The following is an 18,156-nucleotide window of genomic DNA, read 5'->3' as shown; positions in this document are numbered from 1 at the left end:
ACAGTACGTCCAGTGACTGTTGCTGGTGCCTATCTTGTGTTTTTTTAAGAACGTGAGCCCTTTGGGGACAGGGAGCCATTTTATTTATTTATTATTTCTCTGTGTTCCCTGAGCCATTTTTTGAAGGGCAGTATAGAAACTGAACTAACAACAACAACAACAACAACCATGAATTTCATTCATAGCTCAGTCTCTTAGGTGCTTTGCTATTTATTCATTAAAATATGTATATCCTGGCTTTCCAACCAAAAATAGGATCCTCATGCTAAAAGAATCACTAAATGTAAGCATTAGGGCTGTTAGCCTATTAAATCCTATATGAAAGCAATTCAAATAATTAAGATTAGGGTAGCATTAAAGACCTTCTTGTCTTGCTATAAAATAAGAGCAAATTAGAAATCAAACATACGGTGATGATTCCAGAATGATACTATTGGCCTGTGTGGAAGAAGGAGATCGACGATTTGCAAAAACTTCACTTGGTGAAGTATGGACCACATGGTCCACTAGATGTCCAACTGAAGATGGTCGTAAACGATGTCTCTCTTGAGTAAAAGCAGAGTTGCGACTAAACAGGGAAACATCAGTTGTTCAGCAGTGGCAAGTATTGGAATAAATATTTACACACTGAATTTTAATTTTTTTTAAAAATGTCAACTTCAACACATAAATAATGGGTACAATTATATGAGACAAATAGGCAAAGCCTGTTGTTGACTGGATGGAGCAGCCTGTGCCTCTAGTAACACTTCTTTAATCTTCCCACATGCCAGCTGAGAAGCAGGGAGAGTGGCTATTTAAATTGTATACCAGTTTAGTTAGGAGGGTAGACAACCACAAATAACCAAAACTATCCCCAGCAAGAACTAAATGGGTATACAGGGAGGTGGCCTACAAATGGCAAAACCAGTTTGAGGGCCACATGTATGTGTCATAGAATTTTTTTTTAAATTAATTTGCTTGTAAAAGAGGTGTCAAATAAAAAATAGTTTGAAATGTGTTGAATTTCAACTTCAAACACTATTCATTTTATTGTAATTATGTAAAATTACCATATGTGGTAAATTTGAATTATAGTAAATTTGAATCTGAGGAAGATTTTCTGCTTCTCCTGGGCATGATGTCATTTTGGAATTACTGATCTTAGTACTGTGTTAAAATCTGTTAAGAACAATAACAGTTCAAATAATAAATCTTTTCTTTTTAAAAAAGTTTTCCCCTAGTACATTCCAGTGTAAAAAGTAGTGCATTCAAAATCTATAACAGACTGTAACCTAAGCACACTCATAGTGCAAGCAGGAAAAAAGTTTAGTGGGACAATTCCCTCCTTCAGTTCCCTCTCTCTTTTCCTACTGTAGCATCCTCATAACTCCTTGCTCTAGAGGACCTCTCAATTTCCGAAGCAGATGGGGGGGGGTGCGCATGGGGGACATCAGAGAAAAGGGGAGTAGCCCCTCGCCCTTGTGCAAGCAAAGTTTCCATCCATGTTATGAACAATAATGATACAACCAATGGTTTGTAAAACAGTGTTCCAAAGAGCTTCACAAACAACATAAAATTACAGAGACTCATTGCAGTCCTCTCCTGCAGGACCACAACAAGCCAGGCACAAATGTCAGGAAAAGAGGATATGTTTTCTATTGACACAGCCTAGCCTCCTCCTCTTTCTGCACCTGGCTTGTCTTCAAAGAAAAATGCAGGCTGTAAAGAGACTGACTAAGCCACATAAAATGATACAGTTTAGACAAGTCAGATGTGCCTTGCAGAGGAGCTAATGATTCTTTGTGCAGAAAGCACTAATTCATTGCCTCCTTTATAACTTGATCATACCTAGTTTCCCATATATGTATGTACTGGAGAGAACAGGCAGATACATAGCTACAAAGTGTGCCCCAGAGTTAAAGCCAGTGACATGAATCTAGAGAACCACATGCAGCATGCTCGTCACAGAATGTGACTTTCTACCCTCCCACCCCCGCTATGTTCTGCAGCCTTCAGTGCCTCGAAAAGTCATCCTCAAGGGCTAGGGGAATACTGTGCTAAATGATGTGGGGATCTGCCAAGGGAATCCTGTATCCCCTTGCATGAGTGGAAGTGTCAACCTGCTCGCACAACTGCTAGTCAGGATCCAACCCAGAATCTCTATCTTGGCAAAGAACAGAATACATCAAGCTCAAAATAACCAATATAACTAGAACAAGGAAGAAACCCCTGAAAACTAGCAAACTCCTCCAGAAAAAATAATCTTTAAATATCTTGCATGTTTAATATGTAAATTATTTCTTAAACATATAAGATATGTAAAGATTTGCTTCTTTAAACATTTCAATATAATATAAATCAAGAGCAACTTTATTTGAATTTCGATTACTTGAGATCCTAGTTATCTTTCATTTATTTTTTAAAACTTCATTTCCTCAATATCCTTCTGTAAAGTGTAAACCAACAACCATCGTTCCGTAAAAAACCAACAAAAGTTACAAAATGATTTCGTAATAGAAAACCTTAAAATGATTTTGTAATAACATATACATCATTGAAAGTGTCTTTCAGTCACTGTAATCATAACATGACGTTTTGGAAAACAGAGCAAGAGCCAGGAATAGGCGTCCTCGGTGGCCTCCAATATAGCAAGAGCATCATTCTCCTCTTGAAGCATTTTACTATGTATCCAATTTGATTCTAACATTTAATCCTGTTAATTACATACTATTGAAAGCTTAGTGTCCATTAATATCTCTTCAGTCCAGTCTACCATATTTCATTTATATCTCTAAACATCTAAAGTATTTTAACTAATCATTAATGATCAACTGGACTTTCGAGACGACATCAGACATTCTAGAACGTAAAAAATAAAATAAAAAACCATTAGGAGAATTTTGAGTCCAGAAGCCAATCAATCTGACCCTAGAATTCTACAAGTCTCACTGTAACTTAGCTTCATTTTCTGCAGTGTCTGCAACATTAACTCGTTACCTTCTCAGTCCCAAAAGGCCCATTAACAATGGTCACAGGCCATTTTGCAGATGGAAGCTAAAACCCTTCTACAGTCTGAGAAATTTTAGATGTTACTTAGCATTTGTAGGGTCAGATATTTCATAGTTGTCTTTCCAGATGTATTTTAGATGAGAATTACTGTTTATCAGTATAAACCACAGTATAGCTACCACCACCTCAGTTCATTGCATGCATCTGATAAAGCAAGATGCTGTCAAAGTTCACAGCACAATAAGTTAGCTAACTTCAGGATATGTATTTTTTTTTAACTGTTTACTATGGACATTCCTAAGATTTAGCATTCCTCCAACGGAGGATTTTAAGGCAGTTTTCCTTCCTTAACAAAATTCTTGTTATCCTTGTTTGATTGGTTGTTTTTAATTGTTGTAACGTTCTTATAATTTTTAATTGTTTGCATATTTGGTTTTATTGTCTATTTTAATATTTGGTTTTATTGTCTATTTGTAAACCGCCTTGAGACATTTGTATGAGGCAGTATTTAAATGAATTAAAATAAAATAAAATAAGAATAAGAATAAGAGGTGAAGTTGCACAGGAACTTCTAAATTCTACTTACTGATTAGGAGTTCCAGGTGGAGAGCGTGATGGTAAGCTCTGAGTTTCTAGCCTGTCATCAGACAATGAATTTCTGCTGACAACCTCCCAGTCCATTCCACTTATCAATTTGCGAGCCAGCGGTTTACTTGGGGATCTAAAACAATAGAAATATTTATACAAGAATATCTCTCTGGAAGTTCTCTCAGAATTAGAGGATGATAGCATTAGCCTTCTTCTGTACCAAGACTGCTTTAGTTAGATTTTCTTTCTGCTTTCCAGAGCAAGAAGTGCAATGATCTTGTTGAGACTTGAAATAAAATTTCTGTTCATAAGACAGCAAAGCTGAAGACAATGTATGCAGGATGCTTTATTTATGAAAATGGAACTATATTGTTATGGAAAGAGCCATTGTTATTTGGGGTTTCTGCATCTTGCCCAGCCTTTTCTCTTTCCTCACCCACCCTGGCTGTTTTGCTTCACAACCAGCCTGAAAAACAGTTTTCAAAAACTTGCTCACTACTTTGGGACATTTTAGTTTCTCCCATTGTTCCCCTAAATCAGGGGTGGGGAACCTTGGCCCTCCAGCTGTTTTTGAACTACAACTCCCACCATCCCCAGCCACAATAATTGAGGCTGGGGATGATGGTAGTTGTAGTTCAACAACAGCTGGAGGGCCAAGGTTCCCCACCCCTGCCCTAAATGGACTAACATCTAAAACAGATGTATGCTTTTAAAAGGCATTTGTGAATTTAAGGAGGTTAATCTGGAAGATGGGTTTAACTTTTCACAAGTTTATTTAAATATATACGTATTTCCTAGAACTCAGAATTTAATTAGAGGTGTGGGACGCGTAAGTTTAGCTAATGATTCATCAGCTATATTAGAATTCTTATGCTAATTAATCCTCCCATTCTGCGGATGTGTACATTCCACATATGCTGACATCTAAAGATCTTTCCCCTTTTAAAAAGGATTAATACGACCAACACAATTTATCAAACCTTAAAAAAAAATCCAAAGTGAACACATAAGTAACATCACCTACACAGAGATGCGACCAGGCTTCTGTAGAGGCTGAAGGAGATTGCATTCTCTTTCCAGGAACAATGCAACTCCTAGAAGGACTAACCTTAATTACCAAGTAGAGAGTCTGATCCAGAGTAGTGCTCTCAGCAGTCGATAAACCAAAGCAGAAGCCTTTAACTGTCAAGCTAAATTTTGAGCCTATGATTATTAACTGTTTTAACCTCACAGCCCCACCCACTCATGCCTGTTACCAAAACTTCCTGTTCTTTGTGGAAATTTCAAAGAAACTGTTACCACACTGCAGCAATGTAATTTCCAGTGCCACAGCTCTATGGTTTCCTCCTCTAATAGATGCCCATGTGAAAATTATTAACTGAACAACTTATATCTGTGGTTCCTTTTTTGATGCATACCTCAGAGCAATTGTAGAGGCTTAGATTTCATTCCACATCACAATAGCTACATTATGAAAAATTGTTTTTCAAGTACAAATACATCTCCAAAATACTCCAAACACCGGGCTTTGAAATTTCAGGAAAAAATTATATTCAAACAATTCTGTCTTAGAGGATTAATACATTTAAGGCAGTGGTGCATATACAGTGACAAGAAGCGGATCTACCACCAAGGGGCAAGGTCTAAATCAGAGAATGATGGAAAGAGTTCAAGCCTCTGACCTAAGCATAAACATCTAACCTAACTATCTGACCTAAACATAAACTCATACTGGCCTCACAGCTTAGTTGCTGTCATCCAGATTACATCCAACAACAACAACATAAAACAAATACCACAAGTGAGTAATGCAAGGAGCACTGTAATGTAAGGAACTTTTAGTAAATTACCCAGATGACGTACTTGAATTAAGTTTCTTCGACAGGGTAGCAACAACAAAAGAGAAGACTTCAGAAGAACCCCATTATTTGCAGGGGTTCCATTCTGCGAAGACCCCCAGAGATAGCAAATACGCTAAAAACAGGTCATTAGGGCAATGGGAATCGGGGGGTTAGGTTCCCGGATGCCAAAAATTAGCCAAAAATGGTGAGTTTTGTCCAGTCCTCCCCACCCCGATCATCCCCAAATGGTCCCTCAGGGTGCCCTACCTATTCTATTGTGCTGCACGCTTGCCCATGGGGCCAAAAATTGCATTTCTGCCTCTCTTTCGAGCCATAAAATAGCTCCTGATCTCTCCTCCGAGGCCATTTCTGGCCATCTCAACCCGCGGATATGCTGGTTTAACCCTTTTTACTCCATTTCCCCCCGTGTATACCAAGGTCGGGTGATAATTACCCGACAGCAGGTACGCGAAACCACAAGTGCTGGACACGCGAATAGAGAGGTCTTCCTGTATTCTTTCCAAATAAAATGTAGTGGTCAGAAGAGCCATTAGAAAAAAAGCAGCTAGGAAAAAGGAGAATAGTTTTTTTTAAAGCATATTTAGCAGAAAAGCAAGATCCATCCAATGATGCTTTCCAAATGCTCTGCGGGAACTCCTCACAAGCAGCACACTCCATCAGCAACAAGAACCAAATCTACCCATTCAAAAAGGACAAGAATGGAGAGAAGGCAAGGGGGCAGATGATACACTTATTTCAATTAAGCAGCAGCACAAAAGTCTGAAGTTTTCATACCAAGAGTGCAGTCTGGGAAAAGTTCTAGTCCCAAAGTATCTGCCAAATGACTCCAGATCTCATACCTTTTGCTATATAAACCATGTAGAGAACTTCTTGTTGTTGAAAAGTGGTATATGAATATGAACCACCACCTGCTCCCAGTAGTGATTCTGAATGGGCTAAGAAAACCCTTATCTTCACACAAATGTTTGGTATGAAGCAGCTGAGCATGAGGCAAGGAGACCCCTTCTGATAATGCCCAGAAGTCTGTGGTCATTTTAGCTGATCCTCTGCTCCTTCATTGCTGGTGGCTACTGAACATTCCCCACCCCATTTTCAGCACAGATGGCTGTGGGCTTTAAAGCTGTTACAACTGACACTCCCTGGGGTTAGAGGGGGGAACCCATGTATTGAGAGCCAGAGGAAGTACATGCAAGCAATTCACATGAGAGAAAACCAGGTACCAACCTCACAGCAATGAAAGAATGAGTGGGCTGCATGGGTGTGTGTAGGCATGCACCTGAGCAAGCAAGTATCCTGCTGGACTTAAAGAAGTCAGGCAGATTAACTGTTGCAGAGACACACCTCACCATTTGAGAAGCATTAGCAAAGAGGCAGGCAGCAAAGCACAGAACACAGAACAGGAGAGGAGAGCTGGTCTTGTGGTAGCAAGCATAACTTGTCGCCTTAGCTAAGCAGGGTCTGCCCTGCTTGCATCTGAATGGGAGACTTGATGTGTGAGCACTGCAAGATATTCCCCTCAGGGGATGAAGCCGCTCTGGGAAGAGCAGAAGGTTTCAAGTTCCCTCCCTGGCTTTTCCAAGATAGGGCTGAGAGAGATTCCTGCCTGCAACCTTGGAGAAGCAACTGCCAGTCTGTGAAGACAATACTGAGCTAGATAGACCAATGGTCTGACTCAGTATATGGCAGTTTCCTATGTTCCTAACACTGTCTCTCTTCCTCAAGTCCAATAAAAATGTTCACTGATAAATAGCACCAACGCTGCAGAATCTAACAAGTGCCATTCAATAAGCCAAGAAAAGACGGCAGCCCCTATCATATAGAGCAGTGTTCTTCATTATAAGGCTAGTGATGGCTCCTTAAGTATGATTCCCTGACTAACAGTTTATTAGGCCATTACAAACTTCAGCTAAAGTAAAATATTCTGCACAGCTCCCCTGGCACCATGCAGAAGTGACCATTACTCACTGTGCAGTGTTGTGCTTCCCCCAGCACAGGGCAGAGTGAGGTTTTTGGTTGTTTTTTTAAAGGGAAATTGAGTCATGCCCCAATATCTTCTGGTAAGGTGAACACAGAACACTGGGAAACGTAGTCCTTTCCAGTGTTTCTCCCATAGAGCTCTATGAGGAAAGCACTGGGAAGACTATGCCTCCCAGTAGTCCATGCACACCATGCAAAGTACTGTGAGAGCTGGAGAGGATTCAGTTTCTCTTAAAGCTACCTCACCCTGCCCAGCACTGGGGCAAGTACAGCGCTGGCAGAGGTCAACACAGAGAGCAATGGCTCTTACACTGAAAGTAGTCTGCCAAAGTGGTCCCCACTTGAAAAACAGTGAAGATCACCAATATAGAGCATGATGTCTAACTTTTATTTGTGCCATACAGAAAACAGTCTGCTTCCCTCATGTGTTGACTATAGCCAGCAGTCTCTTATGTATCTCAGATAACTTATGTAATCATTTTATAAAATGTATATCCTACCCCCTTCAGCAAAAAATATTATCAGGGTAGCTATTACAATCAATAAAAAGAAGCCAACAATAAAAAACTATTACAAGATTAAAACCAGCCAAGGTAGAATAAAACAGAAACAGGGCAGACTGAATGCAATTCAACTAAGATTTTTAAAGGCCTAGGAAAATAGCATGATCTTTATCTGGTGCCAAAAGAACACGAGAGAAGGTGCCAGGCAAGCCTCCTGCACAAGCATTCCACAAATAAGGTACTATGGCCAAAAATGTCCTCTCAGACATAACTTCAGAAGGTGGAGGCATCCAGAAAAGGGCTTCTGAGATCTTCACACATGTGGGAAACAATGGTCCTTTAGGTATCCAAATCACACACCGTAAAGGGCTTTAAAGCAGGACCAACATTTTGAATTGTCTTGGAAATGGCCTAGCAGCAATCAATGAAGTTGAGAAGTCAGTCCAACACAACATGCAATGCAGCAATCAAGCCTAGAAATTATAAGGGCTGTGAATAACCAGGACCAGGCTTTCTCTGTCCAAGAAAGCTCATAAAAGATGCTACATGTTACAGAGGCCACTTGGGCCTCCAGCAAGAAAGCTGGATCTGTACCCTCATACTGTGAGCCTAATCCTTTGGGGGGTCGGGATGCAATGCCTTCTAGCATGGGGGAGTACCACCTCTCCAGTCACCAGTGTTTCCTCTAACAGGGATTTCCAGATGTTAACTGCAACTCCCATAATCCCTAAGCAAAAGCCATTGCAGCAGGTCACATGAACCACCCACCAACTACTGTCTTGAAAGAATTTAACTTTATTTTACTGGCCATCATTCAACCAAACACAGCTGCCAGATACTGGTTCAGCACCTCCACTGCCTCACCCAAACTTGATGAAAAAGAAAAACAGAGCCGGGTGTCATCAGCATACTAGTGGCACCTCACCCAAATCTCTGGATGACCTCAAAGAGTAGTTTCACATAGAAGCTGGGGAGCAAGATAGAAAAACAGGTTGCTCACCTGTAACTGATGATCTGGTAGAGATCCATCAACATCCATAAGAATGGGTTCTGCGCCTGCGCAGGGACCATGTGATAGCCATGCCATAGCTTGTCAAGGCATCCTAGCCTCACCCCCACGCTCTGAGTGTGCTATATAAAGGCAGGCTGGATGCGACATTCCTTAGTTCTTGGACGACCGTCGTGGAGGACGACCATCCAGTCATGCAGGTGAGTTCTTTCAGGTCGAACAGAGAGTGCCAAGGGCCATGGCATGCACACATAGCTACGCACATAGTAGAGCACTACTGCAGAGGGAAGGATGGGAGGGTCTTATGGATATTGACGGATCTCTACCAGATCATGAGTGTGCAACCTGTTTATCTGGATCAAGATCTGTCAAGATTCATAAGAATGAGTGTTAACAAGCTCCTTAAGGAGGAGGGTACAGTAGCGGTTATTGCAACACCCTTTTCAAAACACTCCTCCCAAAGCTAGCCTTAGCAGCAGAGCATACATCTATTGCATAGTGTCTCATAAAGGGAGATTCCGAGGACCAGGTTGCTGCCTTGTAGATGTCCATGAAGGTCACTCGGAGAGGTGTGCAGCCGAAGAAGCATGTGCCCTGGTAGAATTGGCCTAATTGGCTTCCAGTGGGGTCTTGTTCTGAAGCTTATAGGTGAACAAGATGAGCTCTACTAACCATCTTGATAAGCGTTGTTGTGATATACATGAGCCCTTAGCAGGGCCTTTGTAGGCCACAAAAGGTGTGTGGAGGATCGGAAGTCCTTCATGCGCCAGGTAAAATAGGAGTGCTCTGCGCACATCGAGTGAGTGCATGGATCTTTCCAGAGCAGAAGAAGGGTTCCTGAAGAAGGTTGGGAGAATTGGTTGGTCTTGATTTAGGTGGAAGCTAGACACCACTTTTTGCAGAAAGGAAGGGTCGTCACATCAGGACTTTATCCTGGAAGAACCTTGTGTTTGGAGTGTCGAGCCTGAGAGCCTCAAGCTCACTTCCTCGGCAAGCTGTGGTGATGGCAAGTAAGAAGGCCGTTTTCAAAGAGACTAGCTTCAAGGATGCTGTTGTCATGGGTTCGAACGGCACCTGGGTGAGCGATGAAAGTACTAAAGAGAGACTGCAGAGCTCCACTGGGGCTTTAACTGGAGAATAGACATTTGTGAGGCCCATCAAAAAGGCTTTACTCTTTGAATGAAAAAAAAAAAGTTCTACCGTCACAACCTGGATGCTTCAATGAAAGAACAGCCAGGTGGACTCATAGTGAAACATTAGCCAGACCTTGTGACTTTAAGGTGGAGAAATATAACAACACCTGCCAGACAGATGCTTGGTGAGGCACAAATCCTGTGTCCTTGGCATAGGCTTTGAAGCGGAGCCACTTCCTCGCATAATTGCGTCTGGTCAAGGCTTTCCTCCAGTTGAGTAGAATATGATTTAGAAGCCTATTCACCGGTCAGTCAGAGGGTGTGGACATCTGGGTGAAGGATGTGACCATCGTCCTGGGATAGAAGGTCCAGTTCCCAAGGCAGATGTTGGTATTGATTCCTGGACAGTCTGAGTACCTGTGGAAACCAAGGTTGCCCTGGCCACCATGGCGTTACCAGGATGCAGGCTATCGGATTTGAAAGAAGACAAGCCACCACCCTAGCGATTATCAGTGGTTGAACAAGGAGTTATGTATTTTGACTTGAGCTCCCACTCGTGTTGTGTGTCTTGGAGGAACACCTGACCGAGGTTGTCCGCCAGGACATTGTCCAGGCCCTTGATGTGCACAGCCACTGGTGAGACTTGGTGATGGATGCACCAGTGCCACATGCCCACTTAGGGCACATAGACTGTGGGACACAGTTCCACCCTGGTGGTTGATGTCCACCAGAGCTGTCATATTGTCTAGTTGTATCTGGACGGATCTGTCCTGAACAACTGGCAGGAAGGCTTGTAGTGCACGAAAGACAGCAAACAACTCCAGGAAATTGATGTGGAGTTGAGCTTGAGTCCACTTCCCTTGAGCCTGGTGATGTTCGCAATGTGCTTCCCAGCGTATAAGGGAGGCATCGGTTGTCAACCAGATCAACGGGACTTGTGTTTGGAAAGGCACTCCTTCGAGGAGATTTCTGTGTTCCACCCACTAGGAGAGTGATCTCAGGACCTGAGGTGGGATTTCTAGATGCCTCCTCTGACTGTGCTGGACAGGATGGAAAACAGACAGAAACCATATTTGCAGCTTCCTCATCTTCAGGCGGCTGTAGCGGATGACTGCATTGCAAGAGGCCATGAGGCCTAAAAGGCGTTGAATTGCGAGCGCTGGCTGTACCAAGTATAGTTGGAAGAGTTGCACTAGATCTCAAATGCAAACATACTTCTCATCTGGCAAGAATGCTCTTTGGTTTTCTGTGTCCAGCACTGCCCCTATGTAGGTGGTGACCGGCACAGGTTCCAGGTGTGATTTTTTCCAGTTCACCTAGATGCCCAGGTCCCAAAGAAGGTCCAACACACAGTGGATGTGTGAAAGTAACTCGTCTATGTCTTTTGAGGTCAGGAGCCAATCGTCCAAGTAGGCGTAGATGTACTCCATGTCCAAATACCCCGTGTCCTCAGATGTTCAATCACCACCACCATACACTTTGTGAAGACCCTTGGGGCGGTAGACAGTCCGAAGGGCAAGACATTGTATTGGAATACTTGGCGACCTACGGTGAAATACAGATACTTTCAGTGTTGTGGCCTGATATTGACATGAAAGTAGGAGTCTTTGAGATCCAGTGTCGCAAGCCACTTCTCCCCTTGGAGAAGTGGAAGAATCTGTTGCAACGCCATTATGCAAAACTTTTTGACAGGAATGAACTTGTTTAAGTGGCGTAGGTCCATAATGGGGTGGACGCCCCCATCCCGCTTCAGGATTTGAAAGTAGCAGGAATAGAATCCGTCCCGCCTGTCCACCCACAGCACTGGGGCAATTGCCCCCTTTTCTAACAGCTCCTTCACCTCCTCCTCTAAAGCAATCAATGGAGGGATGAACCTCATTCCCGTGAACCGCGGGGTCGACTTGAATTCAATGGCGTATCCTGAAGATATGATCTTCAAGACCCAGCAGTCTGATGTTATACGGTGCCATGCGGGGGCGTGGCGTGCCAGCCTGATGGAATTCGGTGGCAGAGACGGATGGTTGAGATGATCCGTTGGCAGAGATGGTAGAACAGACTTTTGAGGTGCTTAGATGTAAGGGTGGAGGTATGTAAGACCTCCCAGGCACACTTAGCTGCCCTCGTTATAACTGGGAACATAGGTAGGGCCCCTGGTGCTGTGGATTGAGTCTTAATCATAAAGTTACAGACAGGGTCGTATATTGTGGCTAGTTCAGATTGAAGATCAAGGCCCAGTGCTTGCAACATAGTATGGACCTGTCGGTGATAAACCTTCATCTCCTCGTTGGGTGACACATAGGTAGAAGGGGCCATGTCAACCGAAGGCTCCACAATGGTGTCCTCTTCGTCAAGATCAGATTCAAAATCTTAAGAGCCATAATGCTCAGAGAGAGATGCAGAAGGTGACTCAGGAACCACTGTTTTGGTCTCTACTGTGGCAGCCCTAGACTCAGTCTTTTCCGTCTGGGTAGCCACAGAGCGTGTCACAGTAGGTTTGGTTTTGGACGCTTGATGTTCATGAACTGGTCTGAGTGGAAGCAGAGACGTATGAAGGAAGTGTTACAGCCGCCAGCATCACGGGCGCTGGAACCAGTCAAATGAGTTTCCAAGGTCAGGCTGTGTCGCAAACATAAAGTGCTGCAGGTGAAAAAGAGCCTATAGCCTGGCCAGACGTAGTATGAATGAAGCCACATGTATGCCAAGAGAGAGGGTTTTGCAGATGAGCCGCCTAGAGAGCAGAGGAAAGGTGGGTGTGCGGAGCTGAGGGAACCTGGGCTTCAGTCTCCGATGTGAGAAAACCTCTGAAGATCAATGTGGACGGAGTACTAGATGTGGAGTCCAACATTGAGAGCAACGTGTGTGTTGAAGAAGGGTTGATGTCTGCAGCAGCATTCTCATCAATCTTGAAAGTAGAGTGTGGAGACTGATACCGAGGAGAGACCTGCCTCAATGTCGAGATCACTGGAGTGTGTAAGGGTGACGGTGGGGTGCGGCTGTCAGTGTCGACAGAGCAGATGATGAGATTGGTGTTTGAGCTGGAGAAAGAGTGTGGGTTCTCAACATTGAAGCTGTCGACGTCAAAGGACAAATCGGAGGAAGGGTGGAGATGGGCGTCGGCATCGAGGGCTCGACCTTGACCGTCGGTAGCGGCATTGAGGGAGCCTTCAGAGACAGAGGAGGAAGCTACACTGCAGATGGAGAAGGGGTGTGTTCCTCAGTCAGATGAACAATCTTTTGGCACTTTTCAACAGGAGTCGAGAGAGGTTCAGACCCCTGACGCTTCGACAGAGTAGACGATGGTTTCGATGTAGACTTTGACACTGAAGTGGATGTCGACGTTGAAACGTTCAAGTGAGGCGACTTCTCTGAAGAGTGCCCCCCAGACTTGGGATGGGTCAATGTTGACTTCGATTTTGAACCATGTCTTGGGGTCGTTGCTGTGCCCTGATTGATGCTCGACATTGAGGGAGATTTGGAAGTCGATGTCGAGCCGTGTGTAGTGGTAGGCATGCTTGGGGATCAATGTCGAGCCACTCTTAGAAACCGGAGCCAAGGATGGTCTTGATGTCGAACACATCTACTTCAACCTATTTGGGGTCGACACAGACTGAGGAGATGAGGTGGATTTAGGCTGAGCTCTCGCCACCGAACTTGAAGGGAACGGCGTCCCCGGTGTTGAGGGGCTCAGCATATCATCGTATATTGCCGCTCGAAGGCAAAGTGCCCAATTCTTCCGTGTGTTTGGAGAATGAGAGGCAAATTTTACACGAGGACACATTGTGTTCCTCCCCAAAACAGATCAGGCACAATTCATGGCGGTCCTCAGAGGGGAGTTTGGCATTACAGCCCTCACACCTCTTGAAGGACTTCTCTTCTGCAGCCATTATGCCTCGTCAGCAGAATAGTCAAGTCCATTCCAGGGGTCAGAAGTAGTCGAGGGTCGTCAGCTGTTCCAAGGTCAAAAAACCGAGGGAATGTTTGCAGAATCCAAGCATTTCTTGTCAGCCAGTCCGCGTCCAAAAATCATTAAAACCAGTAACAAACATGTGTCCAATTCGAGTCAATCGTCAAAATGGGTAAAAACTGCAAAATCAGTCCAATAAGATAGCAAAACAGTAGAACTCACAGAACTCAAGAGGAACTTCCCGACTAGCGACAGACCGAGGTCCAAATGCAAAGGCAGTCGGAAAAAAACTAAGGAACGTTGTGTCCAGCCTGCCTTTATATAGCACACTCAGAGCGTGGGGGTGGGGCTAGGATGCTTCAACAAGCTATGGCACTGCTACCGAGTGGTCCCTGTGGAGGCGCAGAACCCATTCTTATAGATCTCAACCCAGATCCACAGAGTATGTTCATATCAGAAAAGTCAAGGACATGAGTAGTAGTCCCTTTTCACCAGCAGGGAGTAGTAGTCCCTTCTGGAAGCAACTCTCCAGGCAGGAGCAGAACTGCTAAATTGTTGTGACCCCAACTTCAACAGTTTATCCAGAAGGATGCCATGGAATCTGGTCTTGAAAGCTGCTGTGGGGGTCTATTAGAATTAATAGGGTCACATTTCCTTTGTCCTTGTCCTGGCATTTATCTTGCTACATTTTAGACCTGGTTTTGGTTCAGAAACTTAGAAACCAGATGTGTGCAACCAGTTGATACTTGTTACAGTCTGCTGGATCCAAGTATCGTTGTTTTTTGGTTTTTTTTAGCAGCAGCAGTCTCATGGCTTTCTCCTTTTATCCATGTTATCCATTCAACATATATTAAGACTCTTTGATCTGTTAATTTTCTTCCATGTTGATCAGATACGTGTTTGCTAATAAAATGCATTGTTTCCAAATCAAAACTTTATTTAAAAGCTTTCTTACAAAAATTCAAATGCACAACTATCGAGGAAGAAGTTTCCTTACACACCCGAGAACACGGACAAACTGGGAGAGTATAGAGAAAACAATCCTGGGCTTGGACACTGGAGATCCAAGTACAAGCCATCATTCAGTTTAAGCAACTAAAATACTCTTACTAGAGGGTAAATCTCAAAGAAACTCTTGAGTAAATTTTATAAATAACAAAACTAAGTTACTCCAAATGGTATTGTACACACTCACTCATGTATTGTATTCACTCATCCTAACTTACTTCACAAAGTGTGTGTGAAGGAAATATAAGACTATATTGCAATCAACTGATCTTGAAAGTAGAGGGGAAATCTAAGAAAGTTAAAGCAGCAGCAGTAAACACCACCATATACCAGTATAAGATGCAAAAAACTTTATATTGTTTACCTGGCAAATACCCGGTCCTTATTCGCCTTTTCTTTACCATACTGTACAGATTGGACCTCTGTTCTCCCACTGAAAAATAATAATACTGAGATTGAAAAAAGTGGGGAAAAGATTATGGGGAAATACCTAAATTTTCTTAAGCATACTGAATCATCCTAGCCAAAAAGTAAAATTTACAGTTATTTTTATTTATTGGTAGGTTTATGCCCAGTCTACTAATTCCCAGTGGAAGTACTCAGTATGCACATCTACTCGATAAGTGAATAACTATTAGGTATGACAAGGTCATGGCAGGTAGAATTATAAGAACGTAAGGACAGTCCTGCTGGATCACGCCCAAGGCCTATCTAGTCCAGCATTCTGTTTCACACAGTGGCCCACCAGATGCCTCTGAGAAGCCCACAGGCAAGAGGTGAGGGCATGCCTACTCTCTTGCAGTTATTCCCCTGCAGCTGGTATTTAGAGGCATCTTGCCTCTGAGACTGGTGGTGGCCTATAGACATTTCCTCCATGAATTTCTCGAAGCCACTTTTAAAGCCATCTAAGCTAGTGGCCATTACCACATCCCAGGGCAGAGAAATCCATAGATTAATTATGCACTGTGTGAAAAAGTACTTCCTTTTGTCAATACTAAATTTCCTGATGTTCAGTTTCATGGGATGACCCCTGGTTCTAGTGCTGCGAAGAACAAAATTTTCTCTCTGTCCACTCTCTCTACTCCATGCATAATTTTTTAGACCTCTATCATGCCTCCCTGTAGTCACCTCTTTTCCAAATTAAAAAGTCCCCAATGCTGTAGCATTTAATATTGCAATATCATTGTAACTGCAGCAAACGCATTGTTCTTCAATTTAGTTCTGATAAGAACAGTTTGGTAGAGGACTGGAATTGCTTAGCTTTGTATCTCTTTGCTTTTGGTCATAAACCTGCATCTAAAACCTTTACTTAACAGAGCATTTTGCCACTAAATTCCTGTAACCCTTTGAAGCATCAGCTAACAACTGCATAAATACACAGTGTAGCCAGTAAGGCTGAGCTTTGGAACTAGAAGCTGAATAATATGCACCAGTCTTTTGGAACTGTGTAGAAACAGCTGCTTCCAGCATGGCCATCTCTGTGCAGCACTGGAGGCGCTTCTTTTATGTACTGCCTCAGCGACAGCTATGGGGGGGGGGGCCCCTCTGGGAGGTGTAGAGATCCAAGAATGGACTCCTCCCAGTGTTCCCTGCGCCTAATGCCTGGAGCTCTGTACACACCTTCTTAGGAGCAGTGGGAAATGAGGCTACCTTTTAAACATTTTTATTGTGAAACACATTTTCAACTGAACACTGGTACAGTGTCCTTTAAATAAGTTTAGTTAAAATAGCGATTTATGCAGGCTGAAATTTTTTCCTAAACATTCTGGAGAATCTAATTTTGGAGAATCTAAAACGGAGTAGTACTTGGTCCAGTCTGTCAATGGCTTTTTCTGCTGAATATACAGCGGCCAGAGGCAGAAAAGAACGGTGTTAAGATTTGTAGCACCTTGTGTTTGTGGCTCTGCGGGTACCCTTTCCTTCTCGAGCACCAATGCATCATATGACAAACTTACCAGTACCGAAACTTTGAACCCAAAGTAAAATAATGTGCAAAGAAGTTCTTCTGAGGTGGCAGTGGTCGGTCTAATCGGAAGAAGGTGTGATGTTCTACACAAGCTTTCCATAAATTCTTACATGCTCGATAATTCACCATGTTGAACCCTAGTAACGTTTCTCTAGATTCATGCTGCAAGGAAAGGTTTTATTTGAGAAATTAGTCTCATATTCATGGAATGTAATTGAGGTTACTGTTCTTATGAAATGTTTTTTTGTTTTTTGTTTTTTAACAACTAAGGACTCTTCATGAACATTTCAAGAAAAGCAAAAAACTTTGTCAGACTGTTTTTTGGAAAATCATTTTAAGAAAAGGGTCCCTAGTAAGAACTATCTGAAAGACCCCATTCAATGTTTCTCCTAGTTCTGTTGACTCAACTCCTTGTCTTCCTGTACTCTTCTAAGCCTATGACCAGCTGATATATTCTCTACCACTGTGGTTTCCAAGTTTTCTAACTTCAGGGAACTGTTTCGCATTGGCCTGTTCGTCAGGCAATCTTTGCATGTCTGTCATACTAACTCAGCATATTAAAGAGGAGTCTGGAAACTTCACGAGCGTTGTAGAGAACATTCTCAGTTCATAAAGGCTCATTTCTCCTCTCCAACATTTCCATTCATGTCTATATCTTGTGATTAATTTAAAATTTGCAGAATTGTATTTCTATGGTGTGTTATATAATTTATGTGTTTTATAGTTTTGTAAGTTCTGTCATTCTGGGTACCACCATAATCCATTCAGAATTTTCTTTTGATGTCAAGACGACCCACCTCTGACATCACTTTTTCCTACACTCTAGAGCAGGCCTGCTCAACTTAGGACCCCCAGCTGTTTTTGGACTGCAACTCCCATAATCCCAAGCCACAGTGGCCAATAGCCAGGGATTATGGGAGTTGTAGGCCAACATCTGCAGGAGGGCCTAAGTTGAGCAGCCCTGCTCTAGAGGGAAGTAAAAATTACGTCCATGCTTTTCAGTTGTATTTACATGATAGAAGAACTGAGTGTTGGATGTACTGTAAGAAAGTCATTGCTGTGCAAAGCAGTCCTTAAAATAATGACAATTTGAATATCTGCTGTCAAGTTAGCATCATTATCACAATTCCCTAAAGATTTCCTTATAAACTCAGATACCTTCTAAAGCATTCTTGCAAACTCAGAGTTAGCAGCACAATACACAGATCTGAAGCA

General features: G+C 42.9%; 1 protein-coding gene across 6 annotated transcripts in view; it reads right to left on the bottom strand.

Annotated features, from left to right (window-relative positions):
* The window catches only part of PTPN4 (protein tyrosine phosphatase non-receptor type 4), a 190,408-nt gene that overhangs the window by 66,891 nt on the left and 105,361 nt on the right, over positions 1 to 18,156 (bottom strand). For 5 of the 6 annotated variants that reach the window (XM_053261040.1, XM_053261049.1, XM_053261022.1 and 2 more), the window contains 4 exons: positions 16,931 to 17,103; positions 15,340 to 15,408; positions 3,578 to 3,712; positions 410 to 568 (listed from right to left, as the gene is read on the bottom strand). In XM_053261040.1, coding sequence (XP_053117015.1) covers positions 410 to 568; positions 3,578 to 3,712; positions 15,340 to 15,408; positions 16,931 to 17,103 — 536 coding nt within the window. The remainder of the gene's footprint in view (positions 1 to 409; positions 569 to 3,577; positions 3,713 to 15,339; positions 15,409 to 16,930; positions 17,104 to 18,156) is intronic. The other variant, XM_053261059.1, reaches the window with a different exon arrangement.

This window comes from Hemicordylus capensis, chromosome 1, assembly GCF_027244095.1.
Source record: "Hemicordylus capensis ecotype Gifberg chromosome 1, rHemCap1.1.pri, whole genome shotgun sequence".
NCBI lineage: Eukaryota > Metazoa > Chordata > Lepidosauria > Squamata > Cordylidae > Hemicordylus > Hemicordylus capensis.
This window is presented reverse-complemented; position numbering and strand designations above follow the sequence as displayed.